General features: G+C 36.5%; 1 protein-coding gene across 1 annotated transcript; it reads right to left on the bottom strand.

Moving 5' to 3' along the window:
* Positions 1-22,925: 22,925 nt before the first annotated feature.
* On the bottom strand, positions 22,926-23,510 carry LOC141639923 (uncharacterized). The gene has a single exon (XM_074448900.1). It carries the CDS (start codon positions 23,508-23,510, stop codon positions 22,926-22,928), a length of 585 nt encoding a protein of 194 aa, XP_074305001.1.
* Between the last annotated feature and the right edge of the window lie 1,538 nt (positions 23,511-25,048).

The following is a 25,048-nucleotide window of genomic DNA, read 5'->3' as shown; positions in this document are numbered from 1 at the left end:
TTTATGTGTCTGCCGTGATCCCTTATGGTGAGCAGTCAGTCCTAGCAGGTGTTGATGTGGTTGATAGCTGGAGTCCTGGCAGGGATGAGTCGTCACGAGTTCTGACGGAGATAGTGTGTAGATGATGAGTTGTACTTTTATTTTATTAGTTAGTTGTAACGCCTGTAATTTAACTATAACTGTTCTTTTATCGACTTCTGATGATTATTTATCTTGGGCAACCGAGATGGTAATGCCCTTATATTCTAAGGAAGGTCTGGTTAAGGCTCCTCGATATGTGGGGGTGTTACAAAATGGTATCAGAGCGACGATTTTGGAACCTGTAACCAATGAGCCTAATGAACGTAGCGAGTCTAATAAAATGAACCTGGTGTATGTGTAATGGAAGCCCCAGCTGATGCTAGATTTTAGGTGAGTAGGCGCCCTCATTTCAAAATCTTGGCCCCATTGTGCTTAAGCCAGTCACTGGGTATGGAATATGGAGTCAGTAAGTATGTACTTAACATGTATGTTGATTATGTTGGAAATTGTTTGTGGTTGAGTCTTTGTTGAAGCTGATATTGGTACAATAGTACGTTGGAATCGTGTTGGGTGAATTGGCGATGGAGTGGAGGAGCGTATGTGATGATAATGAGTAACGTATAAGGTTTTATGTGATATAAGTGCGTGAAAAGTGTAGAAGTGTATGCTGTAGTATGAAATGTGGTAGGTTTGGAATTTGTTTCAGGTCGTTAGTGACGGTGATCCTATACGAGTTTATAAGTATTACCGTAGCTATAATAATGATAGTCAAAGAAGTGTTCAGTTATAGTATGAGAATTATCAAAATGTAGTGGAGATATGCAATGTTTAATGGTTGAAAGTTTCCGCTGTGTGGTAATTAATTTGTGTAGAATGTTTACGTTGAGTCTGGAGGGACTCATGTAGTTGAGACACAATGTCTGGCAGGGACCTGGTTGTCTTCCGGGCCCGGACGTCTGGGCTTGTCCTATTACTTGTTTATGAGTTGTGGTGTTGTGGGTGTGTCCCTTGCACCGTTGGTTGTGGGTACGTCTGGGCGTGTCTCGGTACCGGTGTGGTGGTTGTTTGATTGCGTTTCACTCACATTATTGTTATGTTGCACACTCACACACTTTGAGTTGTGTCACACTTTATCTATTGAAACTGACATTTGTGTGTCTCTGTAATTGTCACCTATTTCCGGGGTGTCCTATGTCAATCCATATGATATTTTTGATCATTTAGGGAGCAGGTTGCCTACAAGTTTTGCTTTTTGACGTGATCGGGATTTGGGCCGCGCCTTGGACTCGGAGTCGGGTAGCATAGCTTAGATAACATAGATGGTATTCGACTTGTAATTTGTATAATTCTCATTTATTCATTTGTTTACATTTATGTAATCACTAAATTTGTTATTTATTTAAATAGTTCTTAATTGTAATTTCGATTTCACTGCCTCGGGAAACCGAGACGGTAAAGTTCCAATTACCTTGGCCGGGTAAGAAGGGAGTGTTACACAGAATTAGTTTGAGTGTTTAGTAACTGGCAGATTACGAATAGTAGATTATTGATTTTCTTTGTAAAATGATATAAAATTTCCTATTGTAGAGTATGTTAACCAATATATTGGGGTAAGTAGCATATTGTAAAACAACATATTGACCCAAATATGTTGTTTTAATATGTTGTTTAGTGAACACTAACTTAGCATATTGATTGATTAAACATGTTAAAATTCTTGAATATGTTAAAAATCGGTCAATATGGTGTTACCAAACACTATACCTGGCAAAAGTAACCCGACTCGAAAAGACTGACCCGAGACCTGAAGTGACCCGAACTACATCACCCGAAAACCCGAATTGATTCGCCCCGCCCCGAACATGACCCGAATGTTCTTGACCCTATCTGACCTGACCCAAAAATGATCCGATCCGAAATCACCAAACCCGAAAATGACCTGACAAAATATAACTCTAATTGAACCGAATAGAGTTGAACTACATCACCCGAAAACTACCCGACCCGAAACAACCCGACCCGCTTGACCCGAAACAAACCCAACAACAAACCCCAAACAGACCTGAAACACAAAAAGACCCCTCCCGACCCGAAATCAATGATAGACGAATTCACCTGGCCCAAACCTGGCCCGTCTACCCGTTTTGCCAGGTCTACCAAACACCCCAATTACCATGAAAATATTTTTTGATGATATATTAACACATTCAATGGATTTAAGATTTTTTTTCCTTCACCAAAGTACATTCAATGGATTTAAAATCTTTTTTTAACATAAATTTAGTAACAAATAGAATTTGATGATATACTGAAATTCACGTTCAAACAATATTGTAACAAGATCTAAAATTTCTAAAAATATATATTTTAATATTCAACAAAATCTCATATTTCCTAATATTATATTTAATGATAAGTAATAAACTTAATCCTAGTATAAATACAACAATTACTTCTGAGTATATTAGACACATACACAAAATTAATCTTGATAGTCAAAAGAGCTATAACTATCCATTTTATCAATGTTTGAAGCGAGATCATATTTAACAGTGTACACCATTTCAATATGGTTGGAAAGACACTTTGGCTTCCTCTTATGGTCCTACTGATATTTTTTTCTTGTGGTAAGATTTATTACAAAATGTTCCATCTCTTATTATGCATTTTTTTTTTCTGGTAAGTCTCTTATAAACGAGTATTCATCATATTATTATGGAACTATTGGCTAATCATAATATTAGTGAAAGTATGAAACGATTTAGCATATAAAACCGCATTACATAACTAGGTGTGGAGGCTTTTTTTTCTAGTACCTTAAATATTTTTTATTTATTTTTTATACCGTATGATACAAGTTTTGATTTTCTTTATTTCATCTAATTTTTTCTCTATATATTATAGTTTTCGTAAATTCTATATATTTGTTCTCTAAAATTTTATGTATAGGAATTTTGAATATAAAAATTTAAGTGTTTTTTAAATAATAATATCAGGTATCTGCGCGCCTGCGCCCAGTGTAAAATATTAGCTACCTTTTCAAAAAAAAAAAACTAATTTGTTACTTGTTTTGCTATAAACAGAGAGCATGATGGTTCAACCTGCACGCCTTATGGGATGCTCGCCAATGCCTCCTGTTTGTACGATAGAAGATTGTGCCGAAGTCTGCAATAAATATAAACCTGTTTGCAATTTCAATCTTTGTTGTTGTATTGATCAAAATGAAAATTAATTATTTTAATGAATTCAAAACCCTAATAAAGATCAGGAAAAATTGCAAATTACTACCTAGTATAATCAGTATTTTTCAAAATACTACATATTATACTTTTTTATTCAAAGTACTACCTTCAAAGTTACCACTTTTCTTGAATTGCTACCTAATAAGCTTAATTAGCTCTTAAGTGAGGTAAATTAATTAAAAACTCATAAATTAATATTGGACACCAATTTTACCCTCTTTAAAACACTCATTCCTCATCATCTTCTTAACTTTTTTTTTACCACCACCAGAAATCAGCCCCCACATCACCAAAAGCACCGCAACCACCACCAATAGTATCACGTCGGCCCAGTCCCACCATCTTCAATATTCACCACACCTAACATCATCTCCCACCTAACCACACATTAATAATCCACCACCATAGCGCCATCCAAGTCCCACCTTTACCTTACAACTACCCCGTCTAAACCACCACCACCACACCTAAAGCCCCAACTAGCGAAAATCTTAGATCTATGGAGTAAGATTCCTGAAGGTGCAACTACATCCTAAGGTAGTGTTGTAGTGATGTGGACGGCAAGTGGGAATCACAGTCTTGGTGGGTTTATAGTGGTTTCTGAAGGTAGTGACAGTTGATAGTGGTGTTCTGTGGAGGAAGAGGATGCAAAAGAAATGATTGATTAGTGAGGGGTAGTATTAGTAAGGGTATAATGGGTAGTTCATTTAGGATTAAATTAAAAGAGGGGAAGATCCATGAAAGTCACCTTATAATGTCAATTAAGTGCTAAATCAAATTATTAGGCAACAACTTAAGAAGAGTTGTAGTTTTATAGGTAGTAATGTGAATAAACAGATATAATATGTAGTATTTTGCAAAATTTCAACTATAATAGGTAGTATTTTGCAATTGGGCCACTAAAGATCAACAGTAGGTCTACCTTGTGACGGGTCGGATATTACGACGGGTATTATGTGAGTGGAAATGGGTAGAGGGGACAAGGTGGGCACCCACCCCATGTGCTCCTTCTCTCACCCTTATGGGTTTTTTGTGAGACGATATGGTACCCATCACAAGTTTGTGACGGATACCCTCCGTCATAAGGGAGAATTTGTGAAAGATCAATAATGTATCGAAATATATCTTTTGGGAAAGGTTTGCTTTGATTATCATTACTTTATTCTAAACTCCCTTTAGTTTATTTTGAGCAAAAATAGACACGCAATCAATCAAGTCTCATGAGTCTAGTAGAAGAGTCATTTACGACATTAGTGACATGAAAGGGGTTTTGGGATATGAGTTGGGATTATGGAACTACTCACTCGATATTAGTATTTATGTTAGAAGACGTAGGGGCACAATTTTTTTATAATGGGGGCACAAATCACAATGTACAAACATTATTTCAGTAAATTATTGATCAAATATTAGTCATAGAATTCCTAATTACTCCCTTCATACCACACCAATGGTAACATTGACTTTTTCACACTTGTTGAGACACGTTTTGCAACGTAAATATCTTTTATTACACATTATTAAAAATTATAAAAATTTGATATTCTTATAGCATTCATGGCGATAAATCAAACAAGATCTCACATGACTATATTTTGTCTTATAGATTAAGAATAATATCGAAGATTCCCTACGACCATGAATAGTGGCAAAACGGTCAATGTTACCATTGGTATGGTATGGAGGGAGTATAAGAAAGCATGTCCTTTTTTTTTGGCGGAAAAATATTCAGAATATGAAATTTTTTAGTGAAGTTACAAAGAAAAGTTGGGTGATTTCCTTGCATATGCTATGAGCCTATGAGACAAATTAATTTCCATCATATGGTTACTTTAAACATAATTCCCACCATATAGTTGAGATAGGATTAGATAATCTAAAGCAAAGGAATGGTAGGAACAATAAAATTGAAATTTCCTTAAGTATCTTATCTTTATTAATTCAGAAGACAATACTCAATCAAGGGCATGCCACGTCATCAATTCAACTTTTTTTTTGGAAATACATGTTATGGTGGAACCTGTTAGTATGCAATGTATTTATTTCTTCAGAATTTCAGCTATACAAACATGCGACAAATTCCGTCTTAGAAGAAATATTATGAAATAATACTATGAAATAATTTTATACATTCCGAATAAATGAAATTAATGGCATACAAGCGGAATGAATTACAAATCGGAATAAATGAAACTAATTACAAATAAATGAATTACATAATTTAAAAAAAAAATTACATAATTACGAGAAGGAATTACATGTACTTACGGCCTTACGGAATTGAAATACATATAATGCGAATAAATTACATGGATAACTTTTAAAAACTAGATAGTACTATATATTTTTTTAAAAAAATATCGTTTGTTATTTCCTCTTAAACCATTACACGTGAAAAAGTATTTGTAACAAGTTTAAACATTAATTATGTAGATCGCTGATTTAGACGAACTAGATAAGTACAATAGAAATGCAAAAAAAAAAAATACATCTAAAAACATTAATATCGGCCCAAATAAATACCCGTGCAATTTTGCACGGGTTTAAAACTAGTTGTCTTATAAACAAAGTTATTCCCTATATATTGCTACTTTAATTTCTAAATACAATTATGACAAAAAAAAAATTAAAATGTATTTTTTTTATGTGTATTAATATTACTTAAAAATATACTCACACTTTTTTCTTAGCTTTATTTATATGTGTGTTCGAAATGGTCGGATTAAAATTTAATATTGAACCTAGTACAAGTCTGAGTTATGATTCATCCTTCTTTTTTTTGCAATAAGTCATACATCAAGTATTAAGTGTAAAAAATCAAAAAAAATTGCCTTATTGTAAAAAAAAAACAAAAAAAAATAACTATTGCAAAAATAAAATGATGAAAAAATACATTGCGAGCACACAAAATAAATCTATGAAAAAGTTATTTTTAAACTAATATTAATATACTCAAATAAAAAATAAAATATTTTAAATTCCTTTATCATATTTCTAATTTAAATTTTATCACTATATACTATTATATGTCGAATAATTATAATATATACCTAAATATGTCTTCTTAAAATTAAAAAATTAAAAAAAATAAAAGTAACAATATGTAGGGAATAATTTTCTTACAAAACAATAGCTCTAGAAAATCCAAGTATAATGTTCTTTCAAATCCTTTTACATCGAGTTATCCAAACCTAGCTTAACTATATGGAGGGAATTATTTTTCAAGTAACCATATAGTGAGAATTATTTTATCTCACAACATTATGTACGGAAATCACCCAGTAAAGTTATATGATAAAATTTTGTATATATTTAATTTGGTTCACATTATACATTGAATATATAAATATTAAATTTAATTTTTATTAGATATATTTAAAATGGTATTTATAGAAAAAAATGGTAGAAAATTTGATTTGGCTTAATTGTACATTTTTGGAAACTTATGAGGCTAATTTGCTACAAGTGAAATTTAAGGGGTTAATTTGCATCTAGTACATAATCTATGCGGGTAATTTGCTACACCCCCACAGTTTTATAATAGAAATCAATAATACATATTTATTGACTAATAATTTTTTTTATTATTAGATACAATGTGTATGTTTTCCTCACTTGCATTAAGCATTTAAATAACATTCATATTCTTGATTTCTCATATAAAATTACCCCTAGCTCTCTTCCTTTGAATTAATATAAACAAATAGTTTTGTACCTCGTGCAATGCACGGTATACTTATAATTTTATATTAAGGACTATATATTACGAATAATTCTTTTTAAAGATTACTATTATCTAGACTCATTAAAATATGATCCAATCCGAAAAACCAAGCTAAACGCGTCCCAAAACAACCCAAAAATATCCTTATCTTTTCAATTTTCCCGAAAAACACATGACAGATAATCCCCTAACATATTTATGTTCAAGATACGTACATCAACATGGAATATGAAGAACAAACGTGGAACTTGAAGAACAAACGTGAAAGCCGTCCCAAAATAAGTGCAAATCAACAATAATTAAACCCTAAGCTAATGTGTAACTACATGTTGTACGAAAGTGCAGTAACAATTAAAAGGATTAGAAATACCGAACGAGAGAAGTAGTGACGTGGAAGAGAACCACTGCCTTGAAAACTATTTCCGGTACGACCGTGGTGGCGATCAGCAAGTGACCGGTAGTTCCCCAAGGATTACACTACTGTCACCTTTCAGACTTGCCCACTCAAGACTAATAGGCCTGGAACGACCTCAATCGTTACCCAGAAACGATGTTTAGAAACAGGAAGAAAAAGACGAGAGGAGAGAAGAGTGTGTATGATTGTGTGTTTTATGTGCTGAGGAGGCTGCTATTATGGTCAAAAACGGAAGCCAAAAACCTTCCCCTAAAGGCCAGCAATCAAGGCTGGAAGTGGGGAGTAAAAATTTCACCCACTAACAGTCAGTTTGACTGACTTAATCAGCACATGGTAAATGAACTTGGACAGTTCAGTTACCACACAGCTCAAAACATACAAACCCGGTCCAAAAAGATAGGCACAACCCGCCGCAAGCGATTGCCAAATCCCAGATCCCGAATCACGAATCCGGATCCGGGCCAGGCCAGGCTCGTGCACGCGTGTGCAAGCTGAATTAAGCACCTGGAAAAGCTTCAACAAAAGCCTCCCATGACCCACTAGTGATATGGTAAGGAGTGTGGACATATATAAACACATCAAATACTCTTTTCCTCACCAATGTGGGACAATTGGAAAAAATATACTTGGCATAAAAAGCCCCTATTTTCAACAATCCCCCACTAGGGGCGCCAGAGACAAAGAAACAGAATTCCTAGGTAAATGAAGGATTGGATACTTAGGTATCAATTTCTTTCGATTTGAATTGACACTTTAGTGAAGTGAGGAAACAACTTATTTACAGCGAGAGAATATCTTTCGATTTGAATTCCTAGCTGAGCTTCGGTCGATACCCCCCACAACACATATCATACCTTCAAAATTAAGATCTTCCCGCGATATCAAAGTGCAATGAGCTCCTTTTAGAGCTATGTGTTTACCTTAGTACTACTAGATGTGTTCACAAGACTTCTCATAGTCTTAGAATCATCACACCTATGTAGGTGGCTCAAGTGCTTCTCAATAGCACTTCTAGCATGAGCCATTAAGGACATATGTCCAACCTTGTGTCTGATTCATCAAGTGCGTCTCAAAAGCACCACCATTTAAGGCTATGAATCAAATAACGCCATATGAATATAAACTTTAGGCCTAGTCACTCTTGACTTAAGGACTTAAGCCCCATTCCCCTCGACGTTTCAACGACTAGTCTCCTAGTCAATCCCTTAGTAAAGGGATCAGCCAGATTGCTTTCGGACTTCATATAGTCCAAAGCGATCACTCCATTATAAAGGAGTTGTCTAACTGTAGTGTGCCTTATTCGAATGTGCCATTTCTTCGCATTATAGACACTATTCTTAGCAGTACCAATAGCTGCATGTGAATCACAATGTAAGGAGATCGGTGTTTGCCGACCTCCCCACACGGGTACATCTGCCAATAGGTTTTTCAACCAATCAGCCTCTTGTCCTGCTTACTCAAGAGCTATGAACTCTGACTTCATGGTAGAGCGTGCAATACAAGTATGTTTAGTAGACTTCCACGATATAGTACCTCCACCCATGGTGAAGACATAACCACTAGTAGAACAAATCTCATTGTTACCTGAAACCCAATTTGCATCACAATATCCTTCTAACACAGCAGAAAATTTACTATAATGCAAGCAAAGGTCAGTTGTTCCTTTTAGGTATTTTAGTAAACGACGAAGAGCATTCCAATGTTCACTACTAGAGTTATGTATATAACGATTTAGTCTACTAACTGCATATGCAATATTTGGTCGGGTACAGTTCATAATATACATCACACTACCTAGGATTTTAGCATACTCTTCTTGGGATACACTCTTACCCAAGTTTTTACATAAATGTATACTAGCATAGTAGGGTGTCCTAGCAGGCATATCATCAAAGCAGTTAAACTATTTCAACACTTTTTCCACATAGTGAGATTGAGTTAAAGAAATTCCATTAGAGTTTCGAATAACTTTAACTCCTAGGATTGCATCAGCTTCTCCTAAGTCCTCCATCTCAAATTGTGATGACAAGAATTCTTTGGTTTTAATTATTATCTCCAAATTATTACCAAGTATTAACATGTCATCAACATAAAGGCATATAAGCACACAATTAGATTCTATAACTTTTGAATAAACACATGAATCATAATTGTTAACCATATAGCCATTACTTACCAAAGTGTTGTTAAATTTCTCATACCACTGTTTAGGTGCTTGTTTCAGACCATATAGTGATTTATTCAGTTTACACACCTTATTCTCTTCACCCTTTACCACAAACCCCTCGGGTTGCGGCATATAAATATCTTCCCTTAGCTCACCATTCAAAAAGGCAGTTTTGACATCCATCTGATGTATAAAAAGGTTATGAATAGCAGCTAAGGCGACAAGAGTTCTAATAGTCGAAATTTTGGTCACAGGTGAATAAGTATCAAAATAATCAATATCTTTCGTTTGTGTAAACCCTCTAACCACAAGTCTAGCTTTGAACCTTTCTATTGTACCATTAGGTCTCAGTTTCTTTTTAAAGATCCATTTACTCGTAATGGGTTTACTACCTTTAGGTAAATCAGTCAACTCCCAAGCCTGATTAGACACAATAGAATCAAGTTCACTTTTAATAGCATCTTTCCAAAAGTTAGCATCAATGGATTTCATTGCCTCACTATATGTTTTTGAATCATCTTCTATTAAAAACGCTGAAACAAATTCATCACTAGCACAAACAGCGTATCCATGTTCAGATAGCAAAGTTGAAACAAAATCAGCTCCAAAGTTCTTTGGACATCTAGGTCTCTTAGTCCTTCTAGTTTCAACAACATGATCAATAGAAGTGCTACTACAACTACTACAAATACAGGCAACTACAACGGCCCTTTAACAACGCTTATTCACGAAAATCATCATAAGACGTTGTAGAATGGGAGGCGCGAATTTTACCAAACTTAATTACAACGGTTCTGTGTTGTTAACCGTTGTTAATGGTTTTAACAACGGGTCATACTTTCAAAACCGTTGTTAATATAAAAACTAATAACAACGGTTGAATCTGTAATATATTTTAACCGTTGTTAATAATTTGGCGCAAAATTAGTGAAAAGTAATTACAACGGTTTTTTTAGAACCCGTTGTTATTAGGTTGTAACAACGGTAGTAAACTGAATAACCGTTGTTATTAATGTAATGCAAATCTTAAGAACAACAGATTGCTTTATTCTGCTATACGCTACAAAACACAAACACAAGCTAATACCACTACTATACAAAAATATCATCCTCCATTCCTCCCTGATTGTCTCTCTGTCTTCATCTCCATCACTGTTGTCACCGTCTTCTCTCCCTCATCGTGTTTATCAATCAGGTATATATGTTTCTTAGCAACGCTTATAGATATAGGATTTTTTGGGTTATTATCTAATTTGTTGATAAATTAGCTTAATTGCTTTCCTGAATTTCGTTTATTTGTTTGCCTATTATTGGATTTTCTGAATTAGTTGTCTATATATTACGAATGTAGAAAAATGCTTCGAACTTGGATGATTGATGCAAATATGAGTGACCGCAACTATAAGGATGGTTTAGCTGAATTTTATGAAGTCGTTTCGAACAATTTGAAAGGTTCTTCTCGTATTGCATGTCCTTGTGAAAGATGTGGTAATATTAGCTATATGGCTTTTTCGGACGTTAAAATACACCTAGACAAGTGGAGATTTAGTTGATCCTATACACGTTGGATTTTTCATGGGGAACCATTAGAGGACGAGAATAGCTCTGAAGAAGATGATGTTGAGGTACACGAAAGGCTAACTGATGATCCTGAGTTTGCCGCGTTTTTTGAGTTGGAAGAGTTGGAAGCAGAGAAGTTGAATGTTGGGTCTATAGATAATGAAGAGAATGATGATGAGTCGAATGCTTTTGAAAATGTAGGTGATGACACTATTAATTGTGATGACCTTAACATCATGTATGAGAAGTTGTGTGAGTCTGAAGCACCTCTGTATCCTGGTTGTAAGTTCACAAAAATGTCGGTTGTGGTGAAGTTGTATAATATTAAGGGGGTAAATGGGGTGAGTGACACGTGTTTCACTAGTTTTTTAACCTTGATAAAGGAGTTGCTTCCTGATGGTAATGTTCTACCTGTTAAGACATATGAGGCGAAAAAATTGATAAGAGGAGTGGGTATGAAATATGAGAAAATACATGCATGTTCAAATGATTGCATATTGTATCGGAAATTATATCAAAACTTAACCAATTGCCCTAAATGTTTGGAGTGGCGTTATAAGGATAAGGAAGGGATCCCGGCTAAGGTGTTGTGGAATTTTTCATTGATACCAAGAGTCATAAAGATTTATGCGAATCCCGATGATTCAAAAATGTTAACTTGGCATGAAACAGGAAGAATAAATGATGGAAAGCTAAGACACCCGGCAGATGGTATGCAATGGAAATCGTTCGACACTAAGTATCCCGAGTTCGGCAATGAACCTAGAAACTTACGTCTAGCGCTGTCCACTGATGGAATGAAACCACACGGAAACATGAGTAGCCAACATAGTACTTGGCCAGTAGTGTTGGCTATTTATAACTTACCTCCGTATGTGTGCATGAAAAGAAAGTATTTGATGTTGTCGTTGTTAATTTCCGGCCCTAAACAACCTGGAAATGATATAGATGTCTATTTGGAACCTCTTCTAGATGATTTGCGAATGTTGTGGGATAGTGGGATAGAAGTATTTGATGCATATAAGAACGAAACTTTCAATTTGAGAGCGATGTTATTGTGTACAATATCTGACTACCCGGCTTATGGCGACCTTTCTGGGCACACAGTTCATGGGAAAGAGGCTTGTCCATTGTGTGGGGAGGATATCGAGTCTGAATACTTGAAGTCTTCTCGTAAGTATGTGTATATGGGAAATAGGAGGTTCTTGTATCATGACCATTGTTATCGCAAGATGAAGAAAACATTCAATGGAAGACAAGAACTTCGTCAATCTCCTTGAATTTTGAGTGGGCATGAAGTTTATCAGAAAGTAAAGCATATTGAGATAGATTATGGGAAGAAGAGCGGCTCTAAATTGTCTACTCGTAGGTATAAGAAAAGATCCATATTTTTTGATAAACTTCCATATTGGCCTGACCTGGAGGTCAGGCATTGCCTCGATTTCATGCACATTGAGAAAAATGTCTCTGATAATATTATCAATACCTTTCTGAATGTTCCTGGTAAAACAAAGGATAACGCCGCAGCTAGGGAGGATATGAAAATGATGGGTATTAGGCTAGAGTTTGCACCATAAAAGAGAGGTAATCGTACATTTTTACCGCCAGCAGCTTATACCCTTTCACGGAATGAGAAAAAAGAGTTCTGTGCATGCTTGAATGGAATTAAAGTGCCACATGTTTATTCGCCAAACATCAAAAGCCTAGTGTCGATGCAAGACCTAAAACTCACCGGGTTAAAGTCACATGATTGTCACACTTTGATGCAACAATTACTACCTGTGGCTATTCATTTTATTTTACCTGAAAAGGTAAGATATGCTATAACTAGATTCTGTCTCTTCTTCCAGTCCATATGCGAGAAAGTCATCTATCCCGATGATGCGGATTCATTGCAGGACCTCGTTGTAACCTCTCTTTGTCAGTTGGAAATGTATTTTCCACCCTCTTTCTTCACTATCATGATTCATCTGACCATTCACTTGGTTAGGGAGATTTTGTACCTTGGGCCCGTGTACTTGAGATACCAGTATCCTTTCGAAAGATTGATGAAAGTCTACAAGGACTATACATCTAATCGGTATCGTCCGGAAGGTTGTATTGCTGAACGCGCTATTTTAGATGAAGCTCTTTCATATTGTTACGCTCATCTCTCCCCTGAGGAGTTGATTGGCGTTCTTAAGAATCGTCATAGTGACTGGATGACCGGAAAAGGTATTAGGGGCCGGGTTGAAAAAATTGTGACACGTGAAATGTTGCATTTAGCACATACGTATGTGCTAAACAACGAAGATGAGGTGCAACCTTATATTCAACAACACAAAGATGAGCTCAAATATGATCACCCAAACAAGACCGAGAAGTGGATTGCAAACGAGCATACGAAGATGTTTGCAGAGTGGTTTAGGAATATTGTCTTAGAGTGTACGAATCAAACTGGTGATGACATCCCTCCTAGATTACTACGTCTTGGTTTAGGTCCAAATGCCAGGGTCACCTTTTAAAGCAGTTTTGCCATTAATGGATATACTTTTTACACCCGCGAGCAAGATGAGTTGAGCACAATGCAAAATAGTGGTGTGAGTTCTGAATTTGAGGTAATGCACTTTGCTACTTCAAAAGATAAAAAGCCTATTTGGGGAAAATGCCTTTATTATGGTATTATTCAAGAAATATTGGTACTAGATTACATTGATTTCACAATGCCTTTGTTTCGATGTAACTGGGTTGATAACAACATCCATTGTGTCCGAAAGGATAAGATGGGATTTACGTTGGTCAATCTGGGTAAGGTTGGCAATAATAAGGATGATCCTTTCATAATGGCATCCCAAGCTAAACAAGTGTTCTATGTCACCGATCCTATGGATAAGAAGTGGTCTCATTGTCTGTCTATAAGGAGTAGAAGGAGTAGTCCATCCGATAATGGTGATGATCGGGATGTCGTTTTTGAGGGAATGGATCACTCTACCACTGTATCTTATTTCGACGATGTTGACACTGATCATGAGGACACTGAAAGCATCTATATGCGTGATGACCATGGTGAAGGTATTTGGGTTAACGAAGAAACTATGACATCCAAGAAACGTCCCCGATCCTGAGATGGTCCATAATGTAAGTTATTACTTCCTCCGTTCTCATATGATCTACCCACTGTATCTTATAATGAAATAGTAGCTTTTATTTTTATTTTTATTTTTTAAATATATATATATATATTCCTTTTAGTTTTTTTTTTTAAATACCTATCTCCACTGAACAGATTAGTAGAAGGAACTGCATATTTAATACAAACGTACTGGAAATCTTACAAGACCACATGGTTACACATTATCTTTATTTAAGTTGCCTTTTCATACAGGCCCACGACACTGCTTATGATAGGCGGATACAGACACACACAGTTTGACACTCAACAAATAACACACGACGTTGCTTGGAAGTTTCAGCCACAGACACGGACACATTTTGTAAGGGTTTTAGGGGTACATTGCTTGGAAAACAGCCACAACCTGGTTGTAGGCATCGACGCTTTCGACCTGGCCGATCACGCGCCCATCAATGATGGTCGCATACGGCACTTGGACATAGTCCCCGGTATTCTTCAGAAGCTCAGCATCCGAGTCTGTGGCTACCCAGAGGTATGGTTCGAGTTATGACCTATTCGGAGCATTCCAGTCGTTCCTGCCATGGCCTCTGAGTTGAAACATCATGTCAAGCTTAAATGCTGATTCTGCATGTGCAGGTGATATTCCAAACTGAATGAGTAGACTCCCTTTGAATCCCCATGGCCCCCATTGTGGCTTAACTTTGCTGACCGAGTATCCCAGCTCAATAAGCTTATTCCTCAAAGGATTAAAGCTCTTGGCAGCAAATTTTCCATTGTCTATATCTATGTGGCCTGGGGCATTCATCAGGACACAGTGATATGGACGACCAACATTTTGAGTCATTTTCAGACCAGTACTTTGATGGTTTAATTTATTTGTGAGTTGTGGGGAGCTCATGGGATGCCTCTTTTCTGAATTTATAGCAAGTTTGAGATGTGTTGTATGTCTTTAGCTTTTGGTAGCTTTAAAAAGCCAATAGAACCAATTGTCATTGTTAAATAAAGATTCCCAAATTTGCATGGCATGGTAAATCTTGTAGATATGCAGTATGCATGCATGCTGGTGTTGTCTTATTTTCTTGATCTTATTATTAGATGTGGATGCTGTTGTTGAAATTGCTTTGAATAATGTTGCGAAGATATAGTGCTTCTACACTACGATTATGTATTGTTACAGTTTGACCGTAATGGAATTACTGATAATTTAAAAAAAAGGTTCAACAATAACAACGGTTATAGTTACATTACCCGTTGTTATTACTTTCAACAACGGGTGTAGTACCCCTACCCGTTGTCATTGATTTTTTAGACATATTTCATTTTGGCGCAAATTTGGTGAAAATATATTACAACGGGTATATTTCAACCGTTGTAATAAAGTTATGACAACGGTTGACTTTTATTGACCCGTTGTTGTTAACATATAACAACGGTTTTGTTTTGAGGACCCGTTGTCAATAGTTTGTCTTAATAAAAAACTAATTTACAAACACATACAGCATACCACACAAACACACACAACACCAGTTCAACCGTTGGTATCCTGAGTTTATTATTCTCTCTCCCCCGCTTTCTACATTCTCGTTGTCGGCCATCGCCCAGTTTCCGACGCCCAGATTCCGTTGCCTTCCCTTATCAGCCTGCTCGTTCTCTTTATCATCATCATCATCATCATCATCATCATCATCATCATCATCATCATCATCATCATCATCAGGTATGTTCACTTTAATTTTGTGTTTCGTCATTAGGGTTTTAAGACGATCATCTTTTTTCTTTTTCATGCATCTGTTTGTTTTTCGTCTTCTTTGTTATCTTTATCATCCCGCATCATCTACTTCACTCCTCTTATTAGGGTTTAGGATTTTAGAAGCTCAAACTGTTGTTTTAAATTTTCATTCCTCTTTAGGGTTTTAGATAATACTCTGCATGACGTTGTTAAGTTGTTCATTTACTATTTCATTCATATTTGGGTTTTAGGATTATCATGGGTGAAAAATGGAAAAGAAGTCAAAAGAATAATAAGCGTGGGGTAGGTAATAAGCCTGGCGAGAGGGGTGCTACGAAGTGCCCGCAAGCCCTTGCAGCTATAGCCGCTAAAGAGCTGCTTAAAATAACATGGAGCTCGAAGGGTTTTCCTACTGGTCCAAATGCGGGTTTTTTATCTAGTTGGATTGGATGTTGCACAAGACAGTTTGTGCCTATCCATTTAGATGATGTTAGAAATTTGATTCTAAAATTGGCGGAGTTATACTTGGCTCGTATAAAGGAAGCCTTTGATATTGCCGATGAATGCCATGATAAGTATTTAATGCAGAAGGCAGGGGGTGCCCTAAGGCAGTGGAAGTGTGACATTGCTAGGGATTGGTTTTATGTGGACAAGGCAACGGGGGAGATGCGTAAGAGGCCACCGGCAGACAATAAGTGTCCCACCATCAGTCAGGAACAATGGGATCTTTTCAAAGTGATGAGAACTAGTGAGAAGTTTCAGGTTAAATATCCTCGCCTTTTAACGATTTACCTATCATTTTTTTAATTAATGAGTTCTTTATATAATCTTTTTATTATCTCATCTACTTGCGCTTTTATATAATTTGAAGGTCGTTAGCAGAAGAAATCGTGCTAACATTTCATGCAAGAAGGGGAAATGGTATTGTTCTCGAGGCGGTTACAGATTGATAGAGGAAAACCTCGTAAGTAGCATGCATTCCCTTGTGAGATTTGATTTTTTTAATCACACTTGGACTTAATACACATTTACATGTATAACTGTTACCATGTTAATGTGTAGGTGGCAAAGGGAGTGACCGACTTGGATCGGCATGTAACTTATAAAGAAGGACACACGCCTAAAGGATCCCGGTCGCGTGACAAATATGATGAGGAAGTGTTGACCAACATAGTAAGTATTATTTTATTAAGACGAGTTCATTACTAACTTTATTATTTTAGTCACAAATATAATTTGAAGTTTATTTAATATATTATAGGACAAGGTATTGAAGGAGGTAGAAGAAGGGAAATTCACTCCCAATGGTCGTGAAGACGTTCTTGCTAGAGCGATCGGCCGACCCGAACATCCAGGTCGATTGAGGGGCGTCCATTTACAGGTTGGAGTAACGAAATATTATGGGACAACTGCCCCGAAAAAGAAGAAAAGGAAGACTAAGGCTGAGAAGGCTGACATGGTACCATTTATTCTATTATTTTCATTTAAGTTCAATTCACATGTTATTGTTGGGATAAAAATTGCTGAAACATTACATTCTTGGCACGCAGGTTCAGTTAATGGCATCCGTACTACTAAAGATGAATGCTGGAGGCAAGCTTTCCGAAGAAGAAGTGAAGATGATGGAGGATATCATTAAAGGGGGTAATAAGGTACAACAGATTGGTCAAGAGGCCGAGAACACTACTACCTTGGAAATACATGAGAAGGAAGTATCGGTCACCGAGATTCAGGAATATCAGGTACCTAATGCTTCTGAAGTTGTAACAACTAAAGCCGATTAGGTACCTAATACTTCCTTTTTTTTGGGGTAAGATCAGGAGGTGTGTTCCCGGCCAACTCTAATGCTATAACTTCTGACATCGTGCCATTGGTTAATTTTATTAGGTAAATAATGGGTCTGAAAAGGAGATGCAACTTGAGAAGACGACTGATGGAAAACAGCATACATCCCCTTCAAGTCAGTTCACTGTTTTCAGTAAGGTATGCATGAAGTGTTTAATTAGTTAAATTTATATGAATTCTATTAAATTTTGGGATATAATAATGTATGTGTATTCTTCAGGCCGTAAATAGGAGGCCAGTTATTCTTGCTGACTCTAAATTCGAGAAACCAATTGTGCGTGTTGGCCGGGCTCTCGTAGAAGTGCCCACCAAATCAGCAGCGGAAACTGTAGTGGTTGTTCATGGCGAAAACCTTTTGCCGAATCATAGAAAAGTGGAGATAACTGAAGTCTTTCCAGGCTATGAAAACTTTCAACTGCCCGTCCCAGTTCGTGACGACATTACCATTCTGGGAAATGTGGTTGAAAGTTTCATTCAATGGCCTGAATCTCACATCTTCCTGGCTCGTTCGTCTCTGCCTCAGCCGAAAGCAGTTGGGGTTAGAAAAAATACCTTTATATGTTAAATTTTTAATTGTTGAATGTTTTTATATGTTAAATTTATATGTTATTTTTTTTGTAGGGAACAAAAATGTTGGCTAAGGCGGATAAGCCTAAGTCCACAGACATGCCAACTACCTCGTCGAGACAACAACTTGATGAGGTATTTAATTAACTTCTCCATTTTTTTGAAAACCTCCCTTTATTTATATTTTTTCTGTATTTGTAAAAAGCATGGAAATTTTTTGTAGGGAACAAAAAAGCCGGATAAGGCGGATAAGCCTAAGTCCCCGGACATGCCAACTACCTCGTCCAGACAACAACTTGATGAGGTATTTAATTAACTTCTCCATTTTCTTAAAAACCTCCTTTTATTTATATTTTTTTTGTATTTTTAAAAAGCATGAAAATTTTGTGTAGGGGACAAAAAAGATGGATAAGCCTAAGTCCCCAGTCATACCTGCTACTACTACCTCATCATTGAAAGAGCAGGTTGATGAGGTATTTAGTTAAGTACTCTTTATTTTTATTACTCCAACTAGCTAGCTAGGATATGTTACCTTTGGATTTTTTTATTATTTTAATTATCTACATGTGTAGGCTGGTGGTAGTAGCACAAAATCAAAGAATCATTATTTCCCCGAACTGAAAGATGTTAGGAGTTTAAACTCCACAAAATATTCTGGGAAGGATTACATGCTAAAAGTAAGAACGGTGACGATGAGGAAACTGCATGAGGAGGCTTGCAATAGCATAGAAAACGAGCAATTGATAATTATTCCGCTCGAGGAGCATATTCTAGGGGTTGAGGGCGAAGCAATTATGTCATGGGATATGCTAGCCATTTGGGCTGGCCTAGACGAGATTGATGTCCAACACCTATTTGTTTGGATGAAGTAAGTTTCTTAATAAATAATTTCATATTCTAATATTCTGACTACTAGATAGTGTTTTAAATACCGGAATTAATACCGTAATAATGTAGGATATTGAAATTGAGAGTGATCCCTGAGAACAAGATTCCATGTGATCAATACAGATTCCTGTGCCCTTATGTTTTATCTATGTTTATCGCGATTTTTTCGTTTGAAGATCGGGTAGATTATATTGCTCAGCAATTGGCGACAACCAAGAAGCTGGTTTTTGCCCCTTATAATGAAAACGGGTAATAAACAAATTAATTACGTTTCCCCCTACAATTGCATTTTCATAACTAATATATGTACTTGTTAATAATGATGATGTCTCTTGATGTAGGACTCATTGGGTGCTAGCAGCCATCATGCCGACGAAGAAGAAAGCTTTTTGGTTGGACTCTATACATAATCCACCAAGCGAGACTTTTATGCGCTTGATTATTAAGTAAATTTATAATACTGATTTATTTATAATAACATTTTCAATTTTTATTTATAACAAAAAGCTCATTTTTGCCCCTAAAAAAATGAGTTTCTGCCTCCTTTTTTTTTTTAAAAAAAGGGCCTTTGAGAAGAAAAGAGCTAACGAGCAGGATCAACCCACGAAAAATTCTGATGATGGCCCTACTTTTATTACGATAACAGGGGTACGTGCTCAAATACAATACCTTAAGTGAAAAAATCTGTGTTTAATACTAATACAATACCTAAAGTTCAAGATTCTGATGTGAGCCTTCTCTCGTCTGTTTGTTTTTATGTAATAATAGGTCACTCGCCAGCCGGATAGCATACAATGTGGATACTACGTTTGTCGGTTCATGTTGGAGATTATTATGCGAAGATATATCCTTATTCCAGAAAAGGTTAGTAATTTAATAATGTGTTTATTACTTTTTTTTTTAAATTAGAGCTGATGTTGTCTTGCTTGCTGCTATACCATGATGTTGCTATGCTGAATGATGTATGTTGTTACAATAATGTTTTGTCTTTGTTTTTTCCGCAGTATGTAATCAACGCGTCACAAGACCTTCAGCAGTACAAATGGCAACATATAGACGAGGTAAGGGACATGTTGGGCAAATACGTCTTAGAACATAGCAATGCTGAAGGCTAAATGCATGATACTCAGAGCTTAGATCAGCTTATTAGTAAATTTTTTGTTGAAGTTAGGGAATGATTAGTTCATGTAAATTTAACTCCTTTTAAGTATATATATATATATATATATATATATATATATATATATATATATATATATATATATATATATATATATATATATATATATGATGTTCTTTATTGTGGTTGAATTGAATCTATTGAATTCGATGAACCCAACTGTGATTTATCTTTGTCTTGATATATGGTGTCTTGATATATGCAGGTTTTTGAATGGCATGAAACAAATTTAATTTTTAAAAACATTAGGAGTTCGTAATAAAAACGGTTACTAAAACAAAAACCGTTGTAAATACCTTTCACAAATACCCGCCATAATATTCAACAACAGGTTTTAAAATAAGAACCGTTGTAAATACCTTTCACAAATACCCGCGCATAATATTCAACAACATGTTTTAAACGAAGAACCGTTGTTACTACAAATTTCAACAACGGGTTTTTAGCGTATACCCGTTGTTAAAAGTCTTCACAATTTTGGTGGGAAAGTTACAACAACGGTTATTCATATGATAACCGTTGTTATATTATTCCCACCAAATTTTTGAAACACTTTCCACAACGGCTTACACGCAACAACAACGGCTTTTAACCGTGGTGAATACTTTCGACAACGGTTTAAGTAAATAACCTAACCGTTGTAAATACCTTTTACAACGGCCGCTTTAACAACGTCCGCTTTTTGTTTTTACAACGGTTTTTACCCGTTGTTATAGACTGTATTTGTAGTAGTGTACTAGCATGTGAAGTGATATCAATAGATGTAATAGGTAAACTAGGAGGTGAATCAACATTCTTCTGTAATGAAAAAACATGCTAAAAAGACACAGCATCCCTAGCCTCAGATATAGAACGATCACTCAAAGACATAAATCTATAAACAGAGCTATATTGAGCATAACCTATAAAAAACACAATAATAGGTCTTTGGTCCAACGGTAGGTCTCCTAAAGTCAGGTAAACCCACTTTAGCCAAACACCCCTATACTCTAAGGTAACTCGGGTTAGGAGGATAGCCCTTCCAAATCTCGTAGGGTGTCTTGTCAATTTTCTTATGAGGTACACGATTAAGAATGTGACAAGCAGAAAGTATTGCTTCCCCCAACATATCGTCAGACAGGCCGGAACTTAAAAGCATAGCATTCATCATCTCTTTTAAAGTTCTATTTTTTCGTTCAACTACACCGTTAGACTGAGGTAAGTAAGGTGGACTAGTCTCATGTATTAAACCGTTAATAGCACAAAAGTCGGCTAGATAACTAGACTTATACTCACCACCTCTATCGGACCTTACCCTTTTAATTTTCCTGTCGAGTTGATTTTCGACTTCATTTTTAAAGTTTATAAACGATTGTTCTGCTTCATCTTTAGTCTTAAGCAAATATACTCGAGTGTACCTTGAACAGTCGTCTATAAATGTGACATAATAATTCTTTCCACCGCTACTTGCAACATTTTTGAAGTCAGTTAGGTCGGTGTGAATTAACTCAAGAAGACTCATGTTTCTAGTGTTAACTGGTCTACTAGGTTTCTTTGTGAATTTAGTTCTACACAGCTAGCACATTTAGAGAATTCTTGACTCGTCAAACTTGGAATTAGACTCATAGTTCTAAGTTTTTTAATATAGTCAACATTCACATGACCTAATCTACCATGCCAAATATCAATAGACTCAGCGATATAAGCAGAATTAGATGCAATATTATTAAAAACTAAATCAGTGTTCAATACAAAAAGATCCCCAGAAAGATAACCCTTGCCCACAAATTCCCCATTGCGCGACATTACAACCTTGTCAGCCTCAAAAACAAGTTTCAAGCCAGCTTTGTTCAATAAGGCACCAGACACGAGGTTTCGAGGCAATGAGGGTACAAACAAAACATTAGTGACAGCAAGTGTTTTCCCCGAGGTGAGTTTGAGAAAGATCTTGCCTTTGCCTGTGATCATTGCAGATGAAGAACTACCCATGTAGACACATTCCCCATCAACTACTTCCTCGAACTCAGCAAATAATCCATTATCAGCACATAGGTGTCTAGAAGCACCAGTATCCAAGACCCATTCAGCAACATTACCCACCAGATTAGCTTCCACAACCACAACAACAATGACATCATCAGTCATAGCAACATTGACTTCAGCAGTTTTCTTTTCAGTGCATTGATAGGCTTTATGACCCGTTTTTCCGCAGACATAGCAGATGATCAGACCCTTCGATTTCTGAATCTTAGCAACTGGTTTGGTATGCTTCCCTGGACCATTCTTCTTAGCTGGACCCTGGTTCTTACTCTGACCGACCTTGGCCTTACCCTTACCCTTGAACTTCTCAGTATAAGACGGACCACCAGACTCAACCGGATTAGCATTAACAGCAGCAACAGAAGCATTCACAGATTGACTAACAGGTTTGTCTTTAAGGCGATTTGCCTCTTCAGTCCTCATGTGTCCTACTAGTTCTTGGAGAGACAAGTCTTTTTACTTATGCTTAAGGTGGTTCCTATAGTCAGACCATGATGGAGGGAATTTTTCCTGCAGTACATTAGCTACAAAAACGTCATCTAATTTCATACCCTCGTTAACCACATCAGCACATAAATTTTCGTGGACATGTACTTGATCCATAATAGGTTTCCCGTCCACCATCTGAAATTGCAGCCATTTACCCACAACATATTTCTTTTTACCCGCATCATCAGCCCCATACTTAGCCTCTAAGGACTCCCATATCAGTTTGGAGGACGTATGAACCATAAACAGGTCAAAAAGGGTGTCAGTCATGTTGTTTAAAAGCTGGCATCTAACAAGTTTATTGTCCTTATCAAATTTCTTAATATCTTCTTCATTTGACTTAACAACCGAAATAACAGGTGGGGTTACCTCTACAGACGTAGCAGCAGCTGCCTCCTTGACAGGAGCAGGAGGGTCACAAAACAGCACATAATCAATTTCTAGTTGTTCAAAGAACATCAACAGTTTCTGTGACCAACGCTTATAGTTATGACCGTCTTGTTTTTCCAGTTTAGTCAAATCAGGAAGAGTCTTTGATAAAACATACAACATTATTACAGCAACAGTAATAGTTTTCAACTTGTTTTACGGAAGTGTAGTAACAATTAAAAGGATTAGAAATACCGAATGAGAGAAGTAGTGACGTGGAAGAGAACCACTGCCTTGAAAACTATTTCCGGTACGACCGTGGTGGCGATCAGCAAGTGACTGATAGTTCCCCAAGGATTATACTACTGTCGCCTTTCAGACTTGCCCACTCAAGACTGATAGTCCTGGAACGACCTCAATCTTTACCCAGAAATGATGTTTAGAAACAGGAGGGAAAAGACGAGAGGAGAGAAGAGTGTGTATGATTGCATGTTTTATGTGCTGAGGAGGCTGCTATTTATAGTCGAAAACAGAAGCCAAAAACCGTCCCCTAAAGGCAAGTAGTCAAGGTTGGAAGTGGGGAGTAAAAATCTCACCCAATAATAGTCAGTTTGACTGACTTAATCAGCACATGGTAAATGAACTTGGACAGTTCAGTTACCAGACAGCCCAAAACATACAAACCCGGTCCAAAAAGATAGGCTCAGTCCGCCGCAGCCAAATCCCGAATCCGGAATCCCGAATCCGGGCTCTGGCACGCGCGCGCGCGTTTGCAAGCTGAATTAAGCACCTCGCAAAGTTTCCACAAAAGCCTCCCATGACCCACTAGCGATATGGTAAGGAGTGTGGACATATATAAACACATCAAACACTCTTTTCCTCACCAATGTGGGACAGTTGGAAAAAATATAGTTGGCATAAAAAACCCCTATTTACAACACTACGTACGTAAAGCAAGTCGCATATATATAAACTAACATAAATTGTATCAACAGAACAGATGGACCACTACTGCAGGTAATGAATACGCTATATCTAAAGGATATGAATACACTCGGATGAAGGGTCGGAAGGTGAATTGGCATAGGATAACTTGGAATAAATGGACTATACCGAAGCATGGATTCATAGCATGGGTATATTAACATAAAAATATGAACACAAACGATAAACTTCATAAATTGGGCATAAGTACAGATAATACATGCTGCTTGTGCGGCCAAAGTGTGGAAACCTTGGAGCATATTTTCTTTGAGGTAATAGATTTTGTGAGCTACTGGATTAGGATCCCTCTGCCAACGCATGATATCCTTGAATGAAGTCTGAGGAGAAACGGAGCGCAAACAAAGGTAGATCTGACCTTTGCTGTAATTAATGCTTGCATCTATTATGTATAGAGACAGAGAAACTTGAGTAAATATAAATTTACTCTCAGTTGTCCCCGAAAACTTGCTCTCACTGTTGAAAAGGAATGAAAGATTAGATTAAGGGGCTTCTTCAATTCGGCACATGAACGGGATAAAATTTGGATCCTGGATTTGAATAGCAATGATTGATTGAAGAAATAAAGAAGGAGATGAGGATTGAATGTTGATCTTCCCTAAGCTCGAGAGTGACGGAGTAATTTGGGTTTGTTGACGAGAATGGAAACCTAGGTTCCCATATTGCATTTTGTTGTGCTGATTTTTCTGATGTTTTGGACCTTTGTTTTGGTCCGTGTT

Source organism: Silene latifolia, chromosome 2, assembly GCF_048544455.1.
Source record: "Silene latifolia isolate original U9 population chromosome 2, ASM4854445v1, whole genome shotgun sequence".
NCBI classification, from domain to species: Eukaryota; Viridiplantae; Streptophyta; class Magnoliopsida; order Caryophyllales; family Caryophyllaceae; genus Silene; species Silene latifolia.
This window is presented reverse-complemented; position numbering and strand designations above follow the sequence as displayed.